The sequence below is a fragment of the Sus scrofa genome, chromosome 2 (genome assembly GCF_000003025.6).
Source record: "Sus scrofa isolate TJ Tabasco breed Duroc chromosome 2, Sscrofa11.1, whole genome shotgun sequence".
Taxonomy (NCBI): Eukaryota; Metazoa; Chordata; class Mammalia; order Artiodactyla; family Suidae; genus Sus; species Sus scrofa.
In genome coordinates, this window is record NC_010444.4 from 73114647 (window position 1) to 73131028 (window position 16382).

The window sequence follows — 16382 nt, forward strand, 5'->3', positions numbered from 1 at the left end:
AGTGTGTTTTGTAAACAAGGTAGAGAAGGCTCCCTGTCGCCTCATGAGCCCACCACACCCCGAGCCTACACATGTAGGTGGGGCTGTGCCATGTGCGCAGTGAGGGCCTGTGCAGGCAGGCTGAGCTCTAGAGATCCAGGAGGAGCCGTCTGTGGTCAATGAGTGTTTCCTCTCTGTCTCCCAGTTAATCAATGAGAACACTGAAGTAGCGGACATGGAGAATGCCGGACACCCCAGTTCAGAAACACCAACTGCCACCAACTACTTCCTTCAGTATATCAGCTCCAGGTGTGTGCCGGGCCTGGCGCCCAGCCTCATGTAGGGTGAGCCTCAGAGGGGCCCATAGTCATCCACTGCCCCTGACCCAGAGTCCAAGAGGGGGTAGCACCTGGGGCAGGGGGCAGATGCTGCCAGAGTCCCTGTCACCTTCCAGCTCCTCTTCTTTCCCACTCTGGGTACAGATGTAGGGGGGCCAGGGGGGTGGGCTTCTGTGCACTCCCAAGGCAGGACCTCACTTCTGTGGGATTGTCTAGCCCAGCCCTCGGAGTGATCTCTGTCACTCAGACTTCGTGCCAGTGGTGGCCCAGCTGCCTCTGGGTGCACCTTAGCCTGGATTAGTGTGCACTGTTGGTTGGCACAGCTGCTAGCAGTGCTCAGCAGCAGCCTGGCTGCTTGGGGTTTCAGAAGGAGGGCGTGTGCCTGCCTATGAGACAGGCCAGCAGAGCAGGTACAGCATGGGCCTCCGCCTCCAGAGGCCTACGTGAACCATGACCTTGCTGCTTGACTGCCTGGCCCCCGGTTAACAGAACACATCAGATACTTTAAGATGTACTTTTTGCACCTCAGCATTTCCCAAATCAGGAGGCATGTACCACCTGTAATGTTTTAAACTGGATGAAATGTGATGGCCACAGCAGCTGCCGTTTGCCAAGGGCTCCCCAAGGGTCATCCTCCTGCATCCACCAGTACTTGGTGTGAGCCAGAGGAGGGGGCCCGAGTGCTGCAGGGACAGCCCGCTGCCGAGAGACGTAGGGGAAGATGGGCATCTGATGGTGCCCGTGCTCACTCAGTGCCAAGCAGTGGGAGCTGAGGGTCCATGTTTTTCACCTGGTGCAGCCTGGCATGGAGGCCTGTGGGTCCCTGTCCCTGGCATGCCAGGTTCATGCTTCAAGGCTGAGCAGTGCCTCGACTGGGCTTTCCATGCTGCGTGTGTAGCTCTTGCCCACTCTGACCATGTGCGTGCACATGGTGTATACAGGCATACATACTGTTCTGCCCTGTTCCTCTCGACACCCCACATTCATGGCACATCTCCTCTTCAGTTTAGAGAATTCAACCAATAGTGCCGACGCCGCCAGCAGCAAGTTTATATTTGGCCAGAACATGAGTGAACGCGTGTTGGTGAGTGGGCCCTGTGGGGGCTGTCCTTCCTGGGATACAAAGGCTGTTAGAATCTCTCCCAGGTCACGGGAATGTGGGGTGTGTCTGCGGCATTTCTCCCATGACATTAGGATGCTTTCTTTGCAAGTAAGAGGAAGACGGCCCAGCTCAGACTCAGCTTAAACGGGGCAAGGTGGTCAGTGCTAATGGCCCAGGGAGGCTCTGCAGGAGCCAGTGTCACACTTCCTGTCTCCTCATCCTAAGATGGGCTTCGCGTGAGTCATGGGCCATGCTTCCTCCCAGCCAAGGGCAACTGTGGCGAGAGCCATGTGTCCAAAGTCCTCATCTGTGTGCTGTTGGGACCACCCTGAGCCACCTCTGAGGCCAAGGGAAGTCAACTCCTCCTTGACCATGAGGCTGCAGCCCTGAGTGAGGAATGGGTACAGTGGCCTTGGAGGACCCCCCCCCCAGTGTCCCCTGTGTCTCTTGCACTCCTGATACACACCACAGCTATGGCACATGGGTGATCTTTGCCTGTCTCCCAGTGCCAGAGAGCCTGGCCAGCCCAGGATGGGCTCCTGGAGTTGTTTACCTGCTTCCTTATTTCTGTTCCTTTTCTTGCCCAATGATATGCACACAGCCCCACTGTGTCCATTGTGAAAGTTCCTGCCACCTTGGCCTCATTCAGTTACCTTAGGGAGCCTCCTGTTTCTTGTCTCAAGTGTCAGCACTGTTTTTTCATTGCAATGAAGTAGTCAAAGAAGGTTAGCTGATGGTGGCTCAAGGTTAGCTGATGGCAGGTCACCCGGTGATGCCACAGAAGCCCCATTTGGGGATTCCAAGGGCAGTTCGTGAACGATGTACAGGGCGGGTCTGTGAGAGCGGGAGCTGCCTGTGTTGTGAGGGTGGCAAGCAGGCACTTTCTGATGATGCTTGAGGAGTGGAGATGGGACTGGGGCTGGGTGGTTCCCAAAGCTGCGGAGGAGAAGCCACTGTTGGCAGAAAGAAGTCCTCTGCCCAGGCAAGGATGTGCCAAGAGCTACCATTGCAGCAGAGGGGCTTCCCGCTCCACAGCGGTTGGCCTACCAGGACCACCCAAACATGCCCTCCTTCTGTGCCTCCGCTTCCCTGCAGAGTCCGCCCAAACTAAACGAGGTCAGTTCCGATGCCAACAGAGAAACCATAGCTGCTGAGTCTGGGTCCGAGTCCTCGTCCCAAGAGGCCACCCCTGAGAAAGGTAGGCCTCGTTCCTGCCCCATCCTGGGAGAGGACCACCTCACTGTGAAAGGCTACGCCCTGGGAGCTGGGCGGGAAGGGCACAGTGCTGCCTAGTGACCAGGGATGGGGATAGAGGTGGTTGTCACCCCTTCTTCACCCTGAAGCAGCAGAGGGCAGTTTCTCTTCGGCGCCCTCTCAGAAGTCTCTTGCTGTCTTCTGTCCTCTGCTGAGTGGGAGAGTCAGAAATCCGGAGCCCCACTGCCCGCTCCCAAATGCTCTCCTTGCAGCTTCCCAGGCAGAGTTACGTGGTGTGTTTCTGAGGTCCTCACCAAGGCGTGACTGCAGGGGGGTGACTGGCACCCTTGAGGCCAGCGCCAACCCTTTTTGAGGTACACCCTCTCCCCCCCACCAAATAAATAGTCAATGTCGTTTAGCTAATAACGTTGCAGAGTCCCTGGCCGAGTCGGCAGCCGCCTACACAAAGGCAACGGCGCGGAAGTGTTTGCTGGAAAAAGTGGAGGTGATCACCGGGGAGGAGGCAGAGAGCAACGTGTTGCAGGTGAGGCGGGTGGCCCGGCCAGCTCCCCGCAGAAGCAACAGCTGGGCTGTGACCCAGCCTTTGGGGCCTTATGGGGACTTCAGTAGAGAGCTTAGCGAGAGCCAGTGGACCTCTTGTATTGCCTTGTTTTAGAGCAAAGGGATCTGTTTTGAGGCATTCTCAATAGTTCAGAGACTTATAAAGACTGTAACAAACACCTTCTCTTACCACCCAGAGAGAGCAGCTGTGACGATTTGTCACAGTGGGACTGTGTTCATTTATTGGGGAAAAAAGTCACAGATGCCACGCAGCTTTCTCGCACTCTTGCCCCCATCTTCCTCCCCTCCCCTCCTGGGGCAGCGTGTCCAGGGTGCTGGGCCTCCTTCACCTGCCCTTTGTCCCCTCACACGTACCTGTGTGTGTGTGTGTCTATAAACTACGTATATATAGCATTGAGGAGTTTTCAGTGGTATTTCTTTTCCTCTCTCACAGTTTTTTTTAATCTGTCCATGTGGAGAGATACTGACTTAGAAAGATCTGCAAACTTTTTCTGTAAAGGGCCGCATGTGGTCTCTTCATTTGTTTTTTAATGTGTAACAGCTTTGTTGAAATACAATTCACATACTATGAAATCCACAAGCATACAGTTCGACGGTTTTTAGTGTATTCAGAGTTGTGCAAATGTCACAATTTAGAACACTTTTATCCCCCGTAAAAGAAACCCTGTCCCCATTACCAGTCACTCCCCAGCCCCCTCCCCCAGCAACCACGAATCCACTTTCTGTCTCTGTGGCTTGGCCTGTTGTAGATGTTTTCTATGAATGGGCATCATAGACTCTATGGCCTTTTGTGTCTGGCTTCTCTTACTAAGCACCATGTTTTCAGGCTCCTCCGTGTTGTCAGTGCTTCGCTCCTTTTCACGGCTGAATAACTTTCCACTGCATAGATGGCACCACATTTGTTCATCCATTCACCTGTTGATGGACACTGGGTTTGTTTCCACTTCGGGGGTATTAAGAATGATGCTGCTATGGACATTCATGTACAGATTTCTGTGTGAACACATTTCATTTCTGCTGGATAGATACTTAGGAGTGGAATATCTGGACTCCGGTAACTCCATGTTCAACATTTCAAATAACTGATTTTATTTTAAAAAAAAAAAAAAAAAAAAAAAGACCAAAAAAAACACAGCAACTGCACCCTTTTCCATTCCCCTCAGCAAGGTGTGAGGGTCCTGATTTGTGCACATCCTCCTCAGAACCTGTCTCTGTGGTTATAACCATCCTCATGGGGGTGAAGTGCTATCTCATTGTGGTTTTGATTTGCATTTCCCTCATGATTAGAATTCTAGCTCCAGGGCAGGACAGAAAACTAGCTAAGGGCCAGGTGTTGACCCAGGTGTTCACACAGGTTTGGTGCAGGCTCCCAGGGTCCAGCTGCCCAGCCAGGGTCCCTGCTCACCTGGAGGGCTGCCTTGTGTTCCAGATCCAGTGTAAGCTGTTTGTCTTTGACAAGACCTCACAGTCGTGGGTGGAGCGAGGCCGGGGGCTACTCAGACTCAATGACATGGCATCGACCGACGACGGGACGTTACAGTCCCGACTAGGTGAGCTGCAGCCGGGGGGTTGGGGGTAGGGGGGAGCAGAGCTTCTGAGGCCTCAAAGGGGAGGTGCACCCCCAGCCCTCAGCCTGCAGGACCTGGCCTGACCCAGCGGCATCAGCTGCCAGCCATTGGGATTCTCCTTCTGAATGTGAAAATGGATGAGGGGCTTTGGCAGTGTTCTCACTTGTTTCCTGATAAAAGTGCCAGTTTTTTTGTACTAGAAAGGAAAAGGAAGAAATCAAACAGCAGCTAAAATCTCTGTATAAAGGGGAAAATCTCCACAAAGAATGTTCTGGCGGTCCATTCCTGTTCTGTGGGTCTTTTTAAGGATTATGTCTCTTGCTCTCTTTACTTGCTGTTTTGTGAGCATCCTGTGTCTTTGTTAAATGTTTCTTAAAGTGCAGCCTTTTTAAAAGATTTCTGAGTTAACATTCTGTTGACAGTGAATGTTTTTAACCATTCTCCGTTGGTGGACATTTAAGTTGTTCCTCATTTTTTTCACCTGTAAATAACATTGCTGGGGCTTGCCTCTACCTGAACCTTAATCTCAGGAGTGTGCTTGTTACTGAAGTGGATGTGCGTGTGAGTGTGTTTATGTACACACCCATGTATGCATATTTGAAGAAAATCTGCCTCTGTGAGTGTGTATATGTGAAACGTGTGTGTTCATCTTTTTTTTTTAAACCCTCCCAAATTAAAGTTGTCCTCCGGCCTTTACAAAAACATCAGTTCTTGGCCAGGGCATAGCTCACATTGTGTTCTTTAAGCAGCTCAGGATCACTGAGCCCAGCAGCACTGGGCTCGGGATCGTCTCAAGACTGGAACAGAAATGAAAGCGGCCCTTCTATTTGGGCACATTCTTTTTCCCTGTAGACATCCCTCACTTTCTCCTCATTTTTTCTCCTGGAAGTGTGCAAGCGTACATGGACAGAGAGCACAGGATTTCAAGCCCCGCAGCTCATGGCGCTCATCCTCAGCCACGAGCCTGTTACCAGCCTCATAGCTACACTCTCCCTTCCCTCATCGATCCATCCCAGGCACACTTCCCTTTCACCCCACACAGGCCTTGGTCCTTGTCACAGACATTCTCCAGGGCCCCCTCAGAGGCAGGCAGCTCCAAGGGCTCAGGGTGGTCACCAGGGGATCTGGTCAGTTGGAGCCCGGAGTTGGGGGGAAAGCTTCCAGCCCTATCCACGTTTCCCAGTGGGGAGAGCTGGGCTGTCAGGAAGGTGAGGGGTCAATGTGTGCAGAGTTGGCACCTGAACAGAGTAGGCAGGATGGTGTTGGCCTTGGGCCCCCTGTGAGCAGAACTCAGCGTCTCATGTGCATTTCCTGGGAAGAAATGCTAGCACCTCCACCAGATGCTACCCTCAGTCTGTTTCTGTCTTCCTCCTGATGGCAGCTCTGAGCAGTGGGCAGGAGACCGGAGGCTGCCTGTCCATCCTGGCCGCTTTTGTGCGCTTTGGATATGCCTCGGTTCTGGGCCAGGGAGCTGGCTGTGCCGGGGCTGTGGCTCCACAGATAGGCAGGAGGCTTTCGTGGCCATTGGGAAAAGTGTGGGACTTCGCCCTGGGGAGTTGGCTTTCCTTCCAGACTGTGTCTGCTCTCATAGCCATGGGTGGTGCTTGGGGGACCAGGGCTGACGACCTTGTTGGTTGCAGTGATGAGGACCCAGGGCAGCCTGCGGCTGATCCTCAACACCAAGCTGTGGGCCCAGATGCAGATCGACAAGGCCAGTGAGAAGAGCATCCGCATCACAGCCATGGACACTGAGGACCAGGGCGTGAAGGTCTTCTTGATCTCGGTGAGCAGCCCTGGGACAGGCTGGGCTGCTGCCGCCCTCAGGGAAGGGAGCTACCCAGGCAGCCCCCTGGACAAGGGCGGTGCCCCCGCTCCCAGCCGCCACAGGAGGCTCTGCCAGGCAGGCTGAGGGGTACCTTTGCTGCCCCTGGCACCCTGCACTGTGGGTGTGGCCTGGGAGGGGCTGGCTCAGCTCAGTCTCTGTGAACAACTCCCTCCCCCCACCACAGGATGACAGCTGTGAAGCTGAGGGACTTGTCAAGGAGAGAGGTTAGGTTCCTGTCAGCCCCCAACCTGAGGGTTTTGCCATCACATTGTGGCAGGGACAGTGGCCACACCAACCAGGAGGGGTCTCCCCATGAAGCGCTGTAACCTGGCTCTTCCCTCTGCCTCCCGCAGGCCAGCTCCAAGGACACAGGCCAGCTGTATGCAGCCCTACACCACCGCATCCTGGCCCTGCGCAGCCGAGTGGAGCAGGAGCAGGAGGCCAAGACACCTGCCCCGGAGCCTGGAGCAGCTCCATCCAATGAGGATGACAGTGACGATGATGACGTCCTGGCTCCATCGGGAGCCACTGGAAGTGGTGAGCCAGGGGAGTCCCAGGGGTAGCCTCTGGGCGTGGGGGTTGACCTAAGGGGAGGGGCTTTGTCCAAGGCAGGGATGTGACGCCGAGGCCACTGCTTCCCACAGGCGCTGGTGACGAAGGGGACGGGCAGACAGCTGGGAGCACATAGCGCCGGGAGCCAGCTGCCCACGAGCCTGCTGCTTTGTCCGTCTGTCTGCCCGCCCGCCCGCCCCTCCCGCCAGCAGCGTCGAGGCGTGGGGCTCGGGAACCACTCTCCCCGCTGGGTTGGCCACAGTCTGGATCCGCACGTCCCGTTCAGAAGCAGACTCGGGAACTGCCTGAATGTGGTTTGGGACACGAACCTCATCATATTGATGAGCAAAACAAAAAAGAACATTTCTTCCTTACCCCTTGAATTGAAATGGCACATTAAGACTTGTCACGGCTTCTCACTGGGACTGGGACACCTTGTTTCTTCACCCTGCCCTCCTCTTGTCGCCGGCTCTCCCGCCACCGCCTCCTGCCCGGGCCTCCAGGTCTGTCCACACACGTGTAAACACTGGGCCTGCTGGACCTTCTGTTAACTACTCTCTTTACCTTCCATCTCCCACATTCTGATTGGGGGCTTCTATTTTCAGATTGTTTTTTCTTCCCTCAAGGCTTTGTTTTGGGTTTTGTCAATGAAGGCTTTTGTGTGTTGCAGGCACAGCCCCGTTGTGGGCTGCATCCTCCTTTTCCCTGTGGCCCTGGGCCCCTGTGCTCAGAGGGCTGCTTGGGGCCAGCCCCTACTCGTTCCCCACCCAGGGTTCCTCCAGGCCAAGTCATGGGGGTGGGGAGGGGTTGGGCCCCAGGCCTGGAGAGCCTGTGTAGTAAAGGGTCACTGGATGTTGGAGGGCCCCATCCTCCTGTCTGTCCCCATAACATGGGTCACCCATCATCAGGCACCCAGGTGCACACTGCTTCCTGCTGTTGGCCATTCCTTCTTTGCCCCACCCAGGACGTCTCTGCCCCCAAGATCATCCAGGGCCGGGGGCCTCTGTGCGTGGCAGAAGGGGACACTAGCAGGGCCTTCAAGAAGGGGCCAGGGGCCAGTTCCAGACAGTGGGCAGAACCCATGCTCAAGGTACACACATTAGCAGACGCCCTCTGTCCACCCCCACCCTGGAGCATGGCCAGGAGCCAGCTGGGCACCGCCCATCTGGGAGGCCCACAAAGAAGGTCTGTGCATAGGGCTCTGCGAACTTTCAGAGGAAGCCACCCAACCCCGCCTCAGAGAAGGTGTCTCTGCAGCTGTGCCGTCTGTCCCTCGGGTTTGCCGTGTGCAACCCAACCCCGAGCCTGAGCCATGGGAAGACACCAAAGGCCCTCCCAGCAGATCCGGTCACACCTCTCTGCTTTAAGCCTTAGCCAACTAGTGACAAGTAAAACCAGATAATGCCCATGTGTTTTGGAACATTTATGTAAGATTGTCATATGAAATGTATTTGGGAACTACATTAAAACTTTTAACTAAAATGCTGGCCTCCTGCCTGCCCCAGGGGCCTCAGGAAGCCGGGCAACCTGGCCAGGAATGGCCTCTGCCTCCCTAGGCAGGCACGCTTTCCTCCAGTGGTTTGGCCTGACTGCGGTCTGGGGGCCTCTGCCCCACACTCCACACCTGGGCAGGGGACCAAGCTCGGCTGCCTTCCAAGACTGGCCGCCTCAGTGCAGAACCTCCAGTCACAGCAGAGCCGTTCGCCTTCCCACCTTGGTGCTGCCTGGCTTCCCAGGGACCCACAGGTTGGGGCAGGAGAGAGGTGTTGTGCTGCCGAGTTCACTGAGCAGAGCAAGAAGAGCCTTGGGGTCAGCATGGCATGGGGAGGGCGGGCCTTTCTCCCTGGGGTCTGGAGCCAGTGATCATCGTTGGAACCATTCTCCCACTAATTCCTGGTGGCGAAACAGTGCGGTGTCCCTGGAGACCTGATCCAGCTGGTTCTGTGGCCTCAATCCTCCTGCACTCCCCTCTGCCCTCTACCTCAGGGGCTGCTCAGCTCAAAGCCCAGGTGAGAGGGGCCCTGGGTCAGGGGTGCTAGCTGGGGCGGGGCGGGGGGTGTCCTACACTACAGTGGTGCCCGCTGAGCGGGTGCGCTGCTCACAGCCGCCAGGCACGGGTCATCATGGCCACGAACTCCTCATCTGTGTCCACGGAGGCACTCACGCCACTATAGTAGTCCTGGAACTCAGCCAGCGTGACCTGGGGGCAGATGGGCTGTAAGGGGGGACCAGAGGCTTGGGTGGAGGGGATGGGGTCTTGGCACCCACCTGCCCGTCCTTCTCGGAGGAGTCAAAGTTGTCCAGGAAGCGGCGGAGCACCTCCTCCTCCGTCCACTCCCCACTCCGCACCTTGGGGTGAGCACGGCCGCTGTACACCCCCCGGAGGTCATCCACAGTCACCACTCCATCCCCACTGCGGTCCAGCTTGGCGAATGCAGCTGTGATGACGGCCTCCCGAGCCCGGGACAATGGGGGCTAGAGGGGAGGGGTGACTAGGGGTGTGGAGCATGAGAGATCCCCAGAATCTCAGCATTGACACAGAAGCCCAAGAGCTCAGCACCCCCCAAACAGCAGGGTGAAGGGACTTGCCCGAGTCACACACCCAACCTTACCCGCAGCGCCCGCAGGAACTCTTCCAGGTCCAGCGTCCCACTGCCGTCGCGGTCCCAGCGCCTGCACACACCCCTTACTTCAGCCATGTCCAGCTCCAGCCCCAGCTCGGCCAGGCCCCTCTGGAGCTCCTCCGCACCCAGGGACCGGCTTCCATCCTGGTCCAGGCGGCGGAAAAACCTGGGGAACGGGGCTGGTTGGAAAGTGATTCACAGGGCTGGGAGCGTTGGGGAGGTGTGAGAAGACAGCTCACCTGGCCAGACCCTGGATGCCTGAGGCCCCTCGGGACAGACACTGAGCCCGGAGCTTCTCCATAGTGGTGTCCACAGCATCCATGCTGAGTCAGGGCTCTCTGGGCAGCTGGTTGGAGAGAGATCCAGGGGGGTTCTCGTTATGGGCCAGTTGTCATAAGCCCACTCTAGCTGGCTGCCCCCACTCTCTCACCTGGCCTCCGTCTGTCCTAAAGTCTGGATGGCTGCTCCGCCTGGCTCCTGCCTGCTTTGCCCACCACTGGCAGTGCGTCCTGCCAGGCAGTTCTGTTGCTAAGGGACGGTGCCCTGGAGACTGGGAGGGGCCCCAGCTGTAACTCTGTCTGTGCCAGTGCCTCCTGGCCTAGAGGCACAGGACAGTGCTCCACAAGCAGGATGAGGGGGCCATGGCCCTTTAGGGACTAGTGTTCTGGACAGAGGCCAGGTCATGGCCGAGGAAGCCCGAAGCTCAATTCCTGTGTGACCTGGGGCAGGTCTCCTCTAAGCTTCACCAGCCCTCTGCCCCTTTACACAGAACAGAAGCCCACAGCTGCTGAGGGATTCAGGCTTTAAGGGCTTGAGGTGGCCTGGGCCCAGGTCCAATGGGAGGTGCTCCGAGCTGTGCTGGCTAAGCTGAGACCCAGTTGGGTCCTACAGTCGTGTCAATGTTGAGCTGCTCAAAGCAATTCCCAGCAGTTATTTAGGCCCAGTTGTGGGTGTTTTGTCAACATTGGTTTTTTGGCGGTTGGTTTCTGGTTCACAAATGTCATTTGGTGGGCCTGCTCAAGATAAGCTCCTGAGCCAGGGGCTGCGGTACCATACAGAGGAGTGACCCTGGCCGTTGACATAGATAATCCAAGAGGAACTAAGGCAGCAGTCACAGAATGCCTTCAATGGAGACTTTGGACATCTGTGTCAATTGAGAGTATTACCCCAACAGGCAGGATGGAAAACAGTCTTGGATTTCCCAGGACTTACAACGCAGCCATGTTTGGGGACTCACCACCCACCAAGACCCAGAGAGCATCAGAGGCTTTTCAAAGCGCAGACTTGGACACAGCACAATGGTATTGTCAGAAGTTGCTGCTGCAGTCAGAAACCAAGCCATAGATGACAAGTGACCCAGCGCTGTGATTCATCAGTTTTATGAGAAACTGCAGTGAGTGACATTCTGCTGCAGAAATATCACAGTAGTCCAAAATTCTTTGGGTAGACAAAGAAATGCCCCATTGTGTATTTTTATGAGGATTACAAGTGTCCAATTTTTCTCCCATAGAAAAATGTAACATGTAACCACAGTTACTGTAGCTCTGTTTTGAGATCACATCTTTAGGAGAATCAGGATTTCAACAATTAAAAGTCGGGAAGTGGCCGGGGGGCCCTCCAACCTGGAGGCTTTTTCACTTTACCTCTCTGAGCCTCACTTTCCACAGCTGTAAAATGGGGCAATGCCTTTGTCCATCAGTGGCTGAGATTAGACACAGCCGTGTGTGCAGAGTGCCTGGCACAAGCTCCTGGGGCTGTAACTTCTGTCTCCCCACCCAGCAGGGCCCCACCCTGGACCAGGAACAGCACAGGGACAGCCTCTCGAGCCCCCACACCAGGAAGAAAAGGGAAAAGGACCAAGGCCGTGAAATAATTTGGTTTATTCTTGAGCTCAGACAGGCCCCAGCCTGCCTTCCCCTCATACAAAGAGCACCCCCCACCTTATTCGTCCAGAGGAGAAGACGAGGCCATTGTCACCACACCGAGGGATCACTGTTAAGATACCATGCGGCCACCTTCTGAGGGCCAAGGAAGGACACTGAGCTCTCTGGTCTGAAAGGGGCTGTGCCCTGCAGCAGTTCCTGGTGTGACAATTCCCTGAGTAAGAAGGCTGGGAAACAGCTGCCATGGGACCAGGCCAGGCACTTGGGCTGGACAGAGAAGGGCACAGGAATCCCTGGTTTGATGAAAAGTAAAGTACCCTAAAAACATTGGGCCAAGAAAGGTGGTGTAGAAATAAGGGGTTAAAAAATAGATTCTCTAGGGAATATAAAAAAGAACCCACTCCTGCTACAGAAGCTGCACTGGCCAGGGGGCCACACCAGATAGGCTGGGGTCCCTGACTCCTTTCAGGACTCATGGACTCACCCTGTTCCTAATGAGGTCCCAGGATGTGCCAGGCACTGGTGACAGGAAACAAAAACTGTGCCCTCATGGAGCTTATACTCCATGGGAAATAAAATGGTGGAGGGGGTAGGAATTATCTTAGATAAGGAGGTCAGGGAAGGCCTCTCAGAGCAGATGACGTTTGAACAAAGACCTGAGCAATGAGGAGCTAGTCCTGTGACCTATGGGGGGAGAATATTCTAGGCAGAGGGAACAGCCTGTGTAAAGCCCCTGAGGCAGGATGCTAATAAAAAAAGGTTATGTGAGGAGTTCCCCAGTGGCTTAGTGTGTTAAGGATCCGGTGTTCCCACTAATGTGGCTCAGATCACTGCCCCGGTGCAGGTTCAATCCCTGGCCCAGGAACTTCCACATGCCATGGATGGGGCCAAAAAAATAAGGCTATGGGATGCCCACATTTGCCTGGGCAGCAAAGGCTGGCTGCCAGCATCTCAGCATATCCCACTTGCATACTCTTTCCTGGGTTGAGGGAAGGACAAAGTTAGGGAAACGTTTAGGATTGAAAAATGTGAGTTCCCTTGTGATGCAGTGGCTTAAGGATCCAGCGTTGTCACTACAGTGGCTCAGGTTGCTGCTAGAATACGGGTTGGATCCCTGGCCCAGCAACTTCCACATGTCAGAGGGGGCAGGCCATAGCCTTTTAAAAAATTTTTTGTTTTCAGGGGTTCCCTGCTAGCCTAGCTGTTAAGGGTCTGGTGTTGTCAACGATGCGGCACATCATGTTTGATCCCTGGCCTGGGACTTCTGTATGCCTCAAGCACAGCCAAAAAAAAAATTCATATAACCAATGCAAAATGGCCTGAGGCTTGCACCTCCCAACTCTGGTCTGGGATGAAGAATAATAAAATGCTTTAGGATGGGAGATAATGCTTCAAGAGGAACAAAAATCAGGGCAAGGGAGGAAGAGAAGGAGAAAAACTCAGATAACATAGAACTCGACGCCATCTGCCTCCACCAGAGAATAAGGTCTCAAACCGATTCTTCAGGGGCAGACATCTGGTCCTAAGAAAGATGTGGGGGCCAGCTGAAACTCACACCAGCTGAAGAGGGTATCCTGGACTCTGATCCAGGCAGGGATGTCTCATTCTGAAGCCAGAAATCCAGATTTTTATGTAAGTGCTGGCAGTTTTTCCAACAAGGGTGATTAATTCAAAGTTTCAGTTTAAAAAAATAATAAACTTCTGTCCAGGTTAAACATCCACATTCAGCCTGCAGGTGGCCCATTTAAAACCTCTGACTTGTTAGCAGGCTCTGATGCTTGGACAGGATTATGGCTCTGCCACAGGATCCTCTCCAGCATACTGGTGATGCCCAACGACGGGCACAGAGGTGGGAAAAGTCCTCATAGGGGCCCTCTTTCTGCCTTCTGAAATCTGCTCTCTCGGGCTCACACAGTAGTCCCAAAAAGGGCAGGCTGGCGGTGGTCCCTGTCCTCTTCCTCCCCAGTACTGTTGGCAAGAGGTGAACTGGGACCACCAGGGAGTACGTGGCTGGGGTCACTGGCTGGCAGGGGCCCCAGCCGCTCAGCCTCAACCAGGGTGGCCAGCAGCCCAGCCAGGAGTGGCCGACGGCGGCAGATGTCCTGCAGCAGTTCCGCCCGGGGCAGCAGCTGCCGGATGAGCTCGTCCCTCTGGCGCACAGCAGCCTGCAGGCTCTGGACAGCAGCCTCGGAGGTCAGCAACTGCTCCTGGAGAGTGGCAATCTCACTGGCAGGAAGGTAAGACGGGGCAGTTATGGTACCCGGAGCCCAAGGCTCTCTTCCCCTGCTCCTGTCTTCCATCCCTGTCAAGATAAAACTTACTCCCTTGTTATGGACCGAATGTCTCTGTTCCCCCTGCCAAATTCATATGTTGAATGCCTACCCCTAATGTGATGTATTTGGAGATGAGGCCTTGAGAGGAACATAAAGTTTAGATGAGGTCATGAGGGTTTCCTTACAAGGAGAGACCCCAGAGAGCTTACTCTCACTCACTTGCTCGGTCGCTCGCTCTGTGTGTGTGTGTGTGTGTGTGTGTGTGTGCGCACGCACACCATGTGAGGACACAGTGAGATGACCATCTACAAGCCAGGAGGGGGACCCTCACCAGGAACTAAATCTGTCAGTATCTTGATCTTGGATTTCCCAGCCTCCAGAACCACGAGAAATAATTTGCTGTTGTTTAAGCCATGCAGTCTGTGCCACTGTGGTAATGGCAATCTCAGCAGACTAACACTCCTTCATTGATTACCCTAGCTCCTCCTGCAGTTCTCTTGTCCTATTTGTTGTTCATCTTAGATGGCTCCTCGTCCAGGAAGTCTTCCCTCTGGGCCCCCTCAGAGCTGCATGGCCCTCCATCAAACCCAGATCACCCCATGTTGGTTGCCTCGCCCACAGCATGTGGCCCAGGACCGAACCTGAGCCACAGCAGTGACACCAGATCCTTAACCTCTAGGCCACCAAGGAACTCCAAATCAGCCCCACGTTGTAACTGCCTAGGAATGTATCTGCTTGAGGGCAAGGCTGCATAGATCTCACTGATGTGACCTGATAACCAGCACAGTGCCTGGCACATAGCAGGTGCTCAGTAAAGCTGAAGTAATCCAACCAGCCCTGACTTTTTTCCCACCTGGGCCTCAGCACCTCCTTTGTCCCTGGGCACCTGTCTCATCCCTTTCAATCCTTCAGCTACAGGGATTCTTCAAAACGGCTGATATGATCTCATCCTCCTCAAGAACCTGCTGTAGCTCTCTGCACCACTCAGGACCAGCCAATTTTGCCTAGTGGTAAAACAGGCCCTGTTTAAGTTAGCTATTCACGTTTGTGTGACATCCCTCAACCTTACACACTGATGACTAATTCAAATATTTTAGTGTTTGTCAATCCCACCAGTAGTCCAGCTCCACGTGAATGCACGATTTCCCTGGCCGGTCCTCCTTTTCAATATAGGCTCTGCCTCCGCCCACCTCTTCCGAGAAGTCCACCTGGCGGGCCCAGAGCCTCACCGGTCCTTGGCGCGGCCCAGCTCGTCCAGGGCGGCGCGCAACTGCTGGTCGTGGCGGGCCAGGCGCTCCGCCTGGGCACGCACCGTCCGCTCCGCCGCATCCAACCGCGCCTCCAGCTCCGCCGCGCGCCTGTGCACCGCCGCCAGGTGTGCGTTTGCCTCGCGGATTTGCAGAGGTGGCGGCGCTGACATGGCCCCTGCTGCTGTCCAGGCCCGGCCACGCCCACAGGCGGCCCGGAACAAGCCTAAGCCAAGCCCCCTGGAGGACCGCGCCCGCCCTAGAGGTCCGTCCAGGACTTCGGCGTGATTGGCCATAACCCTCTCTAGGCTCCGCCCCCAGGGTGCGCCTTCCTCAAACCCAAACACCCTCACTGGTTCCAGCAACTCAAAACTCCGCCCCTGAGCCCGGCCTAACTCCAAGATTGGCCAAAGTCTTGACAAACCACGCCCCAAAGATGTCGTCACGTTCCAGCTCTGGCCACTGGATTGGTCATCCCTTAGAGACAGGCACCGCCCTACTCAGACGCTAACGCGCGAAGTTGGTCAGAGCCCACAAGCTTGACCACGCCCCAGAACCGCCCCTTAGGCAAAGGTACAGCTCGGGATCAGTCAAGTCCCCTCCAGGTTCTATTTCCGTTCTGGTCACGCCTCAAGCCTAGGACCTCCTACAACCCGCCCAGGAGTTGGACTAGCCACAGACTGGGCACGGACCTAGTCTCCCTAAGAATCCTAGTACTGGAATTAGTACTTTCGCATTAAACCCAAGAACCTGGCCACGCCCCCAAATAGTCGCATGCGGTTCAGACTCCGGTTTAAGACTGGCCACAGGACATGACCACGCCTCCCCACAGATTCTGGCTCTGGGAGTGGCCATATCCCCTCTATGCCCCGCCCCATCTTGAGGTCTCGCTCCTATCAAGTGGAGCCTCTCATCTGTGCGCCTGGATAGGCTTAATACCTGTGATGCTCCCGCCCTTAGGCCCCACCTCTGGGAGTCAAATCTTTCCCGGCCCAGGTCCTTCTGAACTGGAATTAGCAACATTTCACTGGTCCTGGTCGGCCTCAGTTTCCCTCTTCAGAAATCGGCCAGGGGTGCACGTGCACTTTACCGCCAGTTCAGGCTGCAGCACTTGAGCGCTGCGCGTGTCCACATCCGCGGCGCTCAATAAAGTTGCTCGCATGTTGCCTGCCAGCCCGCACGAGAGGATGCGCGCGCCGCCTGGGAAGTCTCGCG

General features: G+C 55.4%; 2 protein-coding genes across 20 annotated transcripts in view; one reads left to right on the forward strand and one right to left on the reverse strand.

Moving 5' to 3' along the window:
* The window catches only part of RANBP3 (RAN binding protein 3), a 60387-nt gene extending 51765 nt beyond the window's left edge, over positions 1 to 8622 (forward strand). For 6 of the 15 annotated variants that reach the window (XM_021084005.1, XM_021084009.1, XM_021084012.1 and 3 more), the window contains 8 exons: positions 185 to 288; positions 1323 to 1401; positions 2515 to 2617; positions 3033 to 3157; positions 4625 to 4745; positions 6404 to 6546; positions 6942 to 7134; positions 7233 to 8622. In XM_021084005.1, the coding sequence (XP_020939664.1) occupies positions 185 to 288; positions 1323 to 1401; positions 2515 to 2617; positions 3033 to 3157; positions 4625 to 4745; positions 6404 to 6546; positions 6942 to 7134; positions 7233 to 7276 (912 nt within the window). In that variant the 3' untranslated portion in view covers positions 7277 to 8622. The remainder of the gene's footprint in view (positions 1 to 184; positions 289 to 1322; positions 1402 to 2514; positions 2618 to 3032; positions 3158 to 4624; positions 4746 to 6403; positions 6547 to 6941; positions 7135 to 7232) is intronic. The other 9 variants (XM_021084014.1, XM_021084017.1, XM_021084008.1 and 6 more) reach the window with 3 other exon arrangements.
* On the reverse strand, positions 8138 to 10333 carry CAPS (calcyphosine). 5 transcript variants are annotated; one of them, XM_005661299.3, is made up of 6 exons: positions 10195 to 10333; positions 10004 to 10110; positions 9753 to 9930; positions 9409 to 9615; positions 9206 to 9340; positions 8138 to 8923 (listed from the first exon to the last, which is right to left on the reverse strand). In XM_005661299.3, the coding sequence occupies exons 2-5, from the start codon at positions 10084 to 10086 to the stop codon at positions 9239 to 9241; spliced, it is 570 nt and encodes a 189-aa protein (XP_005661356.1). In that variant the 5' UTR covers positions 10087 to 10110; positions 10195 to 10333; the 3' UTR covers positions 8138 to 8923; positions 9206 to 9238.